At 37.0% G+C, this 7500-nt stretch overlaps 1 protein-coding gene across 1 annotated transcript in view; it reads right to left on the bottom strand.

Moving 5' to 3' along the window:
• The window catches only part of LOC125025963 (protein O-mannosyl-transferase 2-like), a 20838-nt gene that overhangs the window by 10167 nt on the left and 3171 nt on the right, over positions 1-7500 (bottom strand). The window contains exons 3-8 of the mRNA XM_047614324.1: positions 4202-4303; positions 3862-3946; positions 2923-3030; positions 1455-1563; positions 483-591; positions 1-128 (exon numbers count right to left, since the gene is read on the bottom strand). The exon at positions 1-128 is cut by the window's left edge and continues 32 nt beyond it. Of these exons, the coding sequence (XP_047470280.1) occupies positions 1-128; positions 483-591; positions 1455-1563; positions 2923-3030; positions 3862-3946; positions 4202-4303 (641 nt within the window). The remainder of the gene's footprint in view (positions 129-482; positions 592-1454; positions 1564-2922; positions 3031-3861; positions 3947-4201; positions 4304-7500) is intronic.

Below are 7500 nucleotides of genomic sequence, written 5' to 3'. Positions count from 1 at the left end.
AGAGGTCGAGGGCCGCATATAGGCCTACAACTAGAACGATAAAGAGGCCTACAAACTTGACACTCATTACGCAACCCAGCATTGCGCCTGTGTAAAGGTAGGCGAACCACCACTGCTTCGAAAAGGACCTGGAAAAGCAAGGGCGGCGAAGATTAGCATCGAGCAAATTGCAAATTGAGATGGAAACCATACCTGTGGGTTAGTGGGTGTTTTTTCTCTATTTCTTACAAATCTCTCTCTCTCTCTCTCTTTCTCTCTCACTATCTGTCTGTCTGTCTGTCTCTCTCTCTCTCTCTCTCTCTCTCTCTCTCTCTCTCTCTCTCTCTCTCTCTCTCTCTCTCTCTCTCTCTCTCTCTCTCCTCTCTCCCTCTCTCCCTCTCTCCCCCTCTCTCTCTCTCTCTCTCTCTCTGCCTTCCTTCATTCCTCGTTCCCTCGTTTCCTCTCCCTTCTCATTACACCCCCGCCCCGTCCAAAAACCTTACCTATCAGCTGCTTCGTGCATGAAGGTGAGGCCATGAAAAGAAGCCATGATGAAGAACAGCAGCAGCGGGTCCAGCAGAATGAACTTACTGAGCGTAATCGTGCCAACCTCTGTGAAAAATAATGAATGGATAAATAAATGAATAAATTAATAGATAACAATACGACAATGGGTCAATGAATAAATGATTAAATGGACATATAATGTACGCCAAAGTTGACCCTACACCCAAGGGGACGCAGGGGACATGTTCGTAGAGGAACATATTACTAAGCCCTGGGATGCTGCTGCAGGGTGGCCAGTTCCTTTCCGCCCCGACTTTGACCCCAGCATGTTGACGTCAGTATAATTACTAACAGTTGATTCGACAAAGAAGGGCGTCCGGTCGCAAACCCAGTGCCCAATGATTGCAAAGCCAGCGTTCTACCACTGAGCTATGCCACCTCCATATAATATACGTAGCTAGGCAGATATATATATGAATGTATAAACAGATATGCCAATGGGAGGAGGCTTGAATGAATTGATACGTATATAGATAGGTAAATTAACTAGTAAAACAGAAAACAATATGTAAAGGGAGAAATAAAAATGAACATACAGACAAGCATAATTAAACAAGGAAGTAGAAGTGAATAGATGGATGAACGAATAATCAAGTAAAGTCATAATAACTGATAAATCAATAGCCTCAGTAATAATAAATATACAGATATATATTTCGATGAATTGATAAATGAATAACTAATTAGGGAAATAATTAATTCATCTGAAACAATGTTAATAAATGAATAACGAAAATAATAAGCGAATAAGTGATAAGTAAATAAAGTGAAACAACACCGAAAATCACAGTAATACATCTACTTGTTACATACATAGAGACAAGTGCTATTGCTCCATAGTTTCCCTTCACAACAAATAAATAGATAGATGATGAACCGTAAAAGATACCGTATCGGACTGTGCCTACCGAAGGTGATGAGGCCGGCAGCGAAGGTCGACGCCGGGAGGGACTTGGTGAGCGTCCAAACGATGTGGAATCCCAGGGGCACCAACGCAGCGCCCATCAAAGCACATCCCTGACGAAAGGTCACATAAAATAGAATGATAATACAATGTAACGCAACCACGGCAGGAGCGTCATAAAAATCGTGACGTTTCGAAGTAAAGTAAATTTAGACAAGTGTATTTAGCAGACAGAGAGAAGTAGGATTCAGAACTGAGTCAGGTTGCAGAGCAAGATGTCAGTAAATAACTATTATGTATATATATAAAATAGATATTTAAATGCCATTGTGGCAACTGGCTGAGCACATCTTTGTCAAAAAATGAGAGAAGGGGAAATAGTTCGACCTATGAATAATTAATAAATGAGGATTGATGTATATCCGATAACTGAAAAATAAGTAAATAGATAAAGTAAATGCATTATGAGTGAAAGGATGTTTTGAACTTAAAATAAACGTGACAAAAGTATCAGCGGATTTACATATTTTTGAAATAGACTTTTGTGTATATACGACTGTACACATATACACACTACACATATTCCATATATAATATAAAAATATAATATAAAATTGATCTGACAGTAACCCCACACATAAGACTAGCTAGATAAGGTTAATTTAAAACGTCATGTACTTTTCATTTTCTTTTTCTTTTTTATGCCTTATATCACACAATTTCTGTCTTTAGTACATAACTTTCTATCTTCATGTACGACTATTCATTTATCTTTGTTTGATTTCGCCTTCCTAAGTTTCCCTCTCTACTTGCTTCCATTTTCTTTAAAAAAACAGAGGACAGGCAAGTTTACCTTGAACGTGTTCCGTTTTCTATCATTGATAAACTAAGGCATGGAAAGAGAGAGAGAGAGAGAGAGAGAGAGAGAGAGAGAGAGAGAGAGAGAGAGAGAGAGAGAGAGAGAGAGAGAGAGAGAGAGAGAGAGAGAGGGAGAGAGAGAGAGAGAGAGAGAGGGAGGGAGAGAGAGAGAGAGAGAGAGAGAGAGAGAGAGAGAGAGAGAGAGAGAGAGAGAGAGAGAGAGAGAGAGAGAGAGAGAGAGAGCGAGAGAGAGGGGGAGAGAGAGAGAGAGAGAGAGAGAGAGAGAGAGAGAGAGAGGGAGAGAGAGAGAGAGAGAGAGAGAGAGAGAGAGAGAGAGAGAGAGAGAGAGAGAGAGGGAGAGAGAGAGAGAGAGAGAGAGAGAGAGAGAGAGAGAGAGAGAGAGAGAGAGAGAGAGAGAGAGAGAGAGTATGAAAGAGAGAGAGAGTATGAAAGAGAGAGAGAGAAGAGAGAGAGAGAGAGAGAGAGAGAGAGAGAGAGAGAGAGAGAGAGAGAGAGAGAGAGAGAGAGAGAGAGAGAGAGAGAGAAAACAGTCCAAGACAGAGACAGAAACAAAGCATACCCCAGACAATAATATAACAGATCCCCGAACTCACCACCCGCATGGCCATGATTCCATCGTAGCCGTCATAGGGCTTGTCAGGCGACTCGAAGGAGTGCGTGCCGTTGTAGCCCCCCAGGTAGCCGAACAGCGTCAGGAGCAGCTGCGGGAGGAAGGAAGGGCACGGGTAGATTTCAGCTGACGGATGCTGCTCGGGTCTTAACGGTATGTTGAAACTTTAAATGATGGGAAGTAGGGTAAAAGCAGTTGATTTCACTTTTTCTCGCATTAATTAGATTTCAATGATGTGTACGTATTTATGTTGTGAGTATGTCTGTTTAGCTGTCTGTTTCTCCGCCTTCCACACACACACACACACACACACACACACACACACACACACACACACACACACACACACACACACACACACACACACACACACACACACACACACACACACACACACACACACCTGCATTGTACCTGTCTATCTGTGTATCAACCTGTTTATGTATATATGTATATATGTATGTATATGTATATATGTGTGTGTGTATGTGTCTGTGTGTGTGTAGTATATATCTATGCATGTACGTATGTATGCACGTATGAGTGTATGTATGTCTGTGTGTATGTATGCATGTATGCATATATGCATGCATGTATGTTTGTATGTATGTATGTATGTATGTTGGACTATTTATATATGTTTGTATGTATGTATTTTATATATGTATGTATGTAGTTATGTATATATGTATGTATGTATGTATGTATGTATGTATGTATGTATGTATGTATGTATGTATGTATGCATGCATTTATGTATGAACTTAAGCATATACATATATGTCTATATATTTGTATGTAGGTCTGTACATGTGTCTGTATGGATGTATGTATACATGTATGTATGTATATGTGTATGTGTGTATGTATCTGTTTACACACACCCAAACCATAAACATTTTGCGTAAGAGGGTGGTTCTACCTTGCCTCCCACGGGATGGACATCGAAGAAGAAGGTTCTGTTGATATACCAGCTGACCATCTTGCCGAAGTGCGCCTCGTCCCACCTGGAGGTCGTCATGACAAGAATAATTATCTTATTTCCTCCTTATTTCCCCTTTCACTTCCGAAATGACAACTAAATATCACAAAATAAACAAAAACTGAAACGTAGAAGGCCTCGTCTAACCTGAGAAGAAGAATTATCTTATTTCCTTTCTATTTCCCTTTTTCTTTCTCTCTCTCACTTCCGGAATGACAACTAAATATCAGAATGTAAACAAAAACTACAACTTCCGTGACAAGTACAAGGAAATACTCACACGACTTTGTAAGGCACTGTGATGAAGTGCAGCCTCGACCCCACGGCGGCCGCCACGAACACCCAGAACACAGTCCACCACATTCGGTAGCTTCCTCCGGCTCTGGGGATGGCGAGGGACAGAGAGAAGGATAGATCAGTAGCGGTTTACAACACACACACACACACACACACACACACACACACACACACACACACACACACACACACACACACACACACACACACACACACTCCGATGAACCAACATGTTACCTCAAGACTTATACGTTAAATCTACTTACAATGCCTCTCATTCCCGCCGAATCTCATGCCAATATCACTGGGGAAATACACTACATTACACCCACCCACCCTCCTACACCCACACCCACATAAACCCACACCCACCCAACCTTCCAAACGTCCCTCAACCCAAGCAAATCCCAACCAAACACAATCAAGCGGTTGAATTCGCCGTTACTGATTCAAGCACGGCTGACGAATAGAAGGTGCGATCAGTGATGCCAAAACCACGAGAGGATTTTCGAGGATCAGGTACTGTTGTTTAGGGTCCTGTTCGACCACCGTGTTTATGGCAGCGCTGGCAGGTCGTGTTGTGTGGGATCGTGCGGAAAGCTTCATTTTTTCCTATTATTATTATTATAGTTATTATTATTATGGCATCGTCATTATCCTCATTATTATTATTATTATTAATAATATTGACATTATTATTACTGTTCTTCTTCTTCTTCTTGCTCTTAATAGTATTGCCATTATTATTATCATTACTATTATTATTATTATTATCATTACTATTAATGTTATTATTATTCTTATATTTATTATTCTTAATTTATTAATATAATTACTATTATTAATATCATTACTATTATTAATATCATTACTATTATTATTATCATTTTCAATATTATCATCATCATTCTATTATTACTATTATTATTACTATCATCCTTAATGTTGTTGTAATTCTTTTTTTTTCTGTTCTTCTTCTTATCACTGTTATTATCATTATTGCTATCATTATCATTACCATCATCATCATCATTATAATTATTACCATCATCATCATCATCATAATTATTGCAATTGCCATAATTATCATGAAGATTATTTTGATACTAAGAGTGATGATGATTATACTGATCTTGATAATGATAATGATGTTGATAATTATTGTTATTACAATTATGTCGAGAATAATTAGAGGAAAAAGTAAAAAAAAAAAAAAAAAAAAAAAAAAAAAAGACAAGGAAAGGAGAAAGAACAGAGACAAGCAAAATGTCAAATGCCATGAACATTTAAACAATGAAAATAAGAAGATTAAGTCGAAATCGAACGTAAAGGAAATATATAGAGAGAGAAAGAGAGAGAGAGAGAGAAAGAAAGAGAGAGAGAGAGAGAGAGAGAGAGAGAGAGAGAGAGAGAGAGAGAGAGAGAGAGAGAGAGAGAGAGAGAGAGAGAAAGAGAGAGAGGCGAATAAACACCTGCAAGTAATCACAAACACATCAACAATCCAACAAACGTTTCCCTCCATAGGTTCTCACACAAACACTCAGTGACGTCACAGGCCAACCGCAAATAAACAACTGGGACGCAGGACTTCCTCAAACATTTACAGTTCATTGAGACAAAAATGGAATAAGAGCGAATAATGTCACAGTACAAGTGCTATTACAGGTGACGGTTTCAAGTAGTTACGCGTGAAGTATTTTATTTTAATTCGCATATTTGCCGCACCTCCGTCTCTTTAGTGAAAACGGAAGTGAAGTCGAAAGTTCAAAATTCGGACGAGTGTGATGTCCTTCCGTCTACCTGGCACGTTGTTGACTGAATGACTGACACCTGACTGACACCTGTTTGACTGACTCACACGTATGACTAACTGGCATATTATCGTATGGTTTATAACAATGCTATTAGTATTACGATAATGATTACTGTTATCTCGCTGTTTGAACATTCATTCACGTGCTGCTGTTATTATTTTCCTGTTGACTGTTGTTGTTACCGATGCTATTACCATAATCATTATTACTATCGTTATCATCATTAATATCATTACTTTTGATGTTGTTGTTGTTATTATTGCTATTATTATTATTATCATTATTATTTTTTCATCATCGCATCATTAACACTATCATTACGTTTATCATTATTATTACTGGTATCATCACCATTATTATTAGGTAGCAGTATCATTATTATCAAGTTTAGTAGTATGTTACCATCATCATTATTGTTATCATTCTCATTGTTGTTGTTGTTATTGTTATTATTATTATTATTATTCTAATCATGATCATCATTAATATTATTATAACTATCGTTATAATTATTTTTATCACTATTATTATTACTACTACAACTATTATTATTATTATTGTTATCGTTATTTCAATTTTTATATTTCTATCCTTATCATGACCATTATCATTATCATCTTCATATTCATTATTATTATCCTTGTCATTATCATCGACATTATCATTACTCCATCATCATTATCACTACTATCGCTAACGGTATTATTATCATTATTATTATAATAGTAGTAGTAGTAATAGTATCATTATTATCAACACCAGTATGATAATAATGGTGATAACAACGATAAGAATAATGATGATAAAAGTAATAACACTGATAAGAATGATAATGATAAAAACAATCATTATTATTGTTGTTGTTATATGTGTTAGCATTGTCATCATTACCATTATTGTTATCATACCATTATTATCATTATCAGCATCATCATTATCATTATCATTACCATTTTATTATCATTAATATTATTATCATTATCATAATAATAATTATTATTACTTTTATTATTATTATCATTATTATTATAATCATTGCTATTATTATTATTATTATTATTGTTGTTTTTGTTGTTGTTATCGTAACAAATATCATTATCATAACTTATTCACTTACTGGAATGATTTCTTTGCCCACTCCGTTCTAACTTCTGAATAGCTCTTTATCCCTATTACAAGAGTGTTATTAAAAGGTTTTCATTGTCATAAAACTATGTATGTGTTTATGACAGTGATTTTATTAAGAAAATACTAGAAAAGGTAAATTGTAAGAGAGAGAGAGAGAGAGCGAGAGAGAGCGAGAGAGAGAGAGAGAGAGAGAGAGAGAGAGAGAGAGAGAGAGAGAGAGAGAGAGAGAGAGAGAGAGAGAGAGAGGAGAGAGAGAGAGAGAGAGAGAAGGGGCGTGAGAAGCAGGAAAATGTACCAACAGACTTAAAAATAGGATGCAGCTCAAAATACGAGAAGAGGA

The sequence above is a fragment of the Penaeus chinensis genome, chromosome 5 (assembly GCF_019202785.1).
Source record: "Penaeus chinensis breed Huanghai No. 1 chromosome 5, ASM1920278v2, whole genome shotgun sequence".
Classification (NCBI taxonomy): domain Eukaryota; kingdom Metazoa; phylum Arthropoda; class Malacostraca; order Decapoda; family Penaeidae; genus Penaeus; species Penaeus chinensis.
This window is presented reverse-complemented; position numbering and strand designations above follow the sequence as displayed.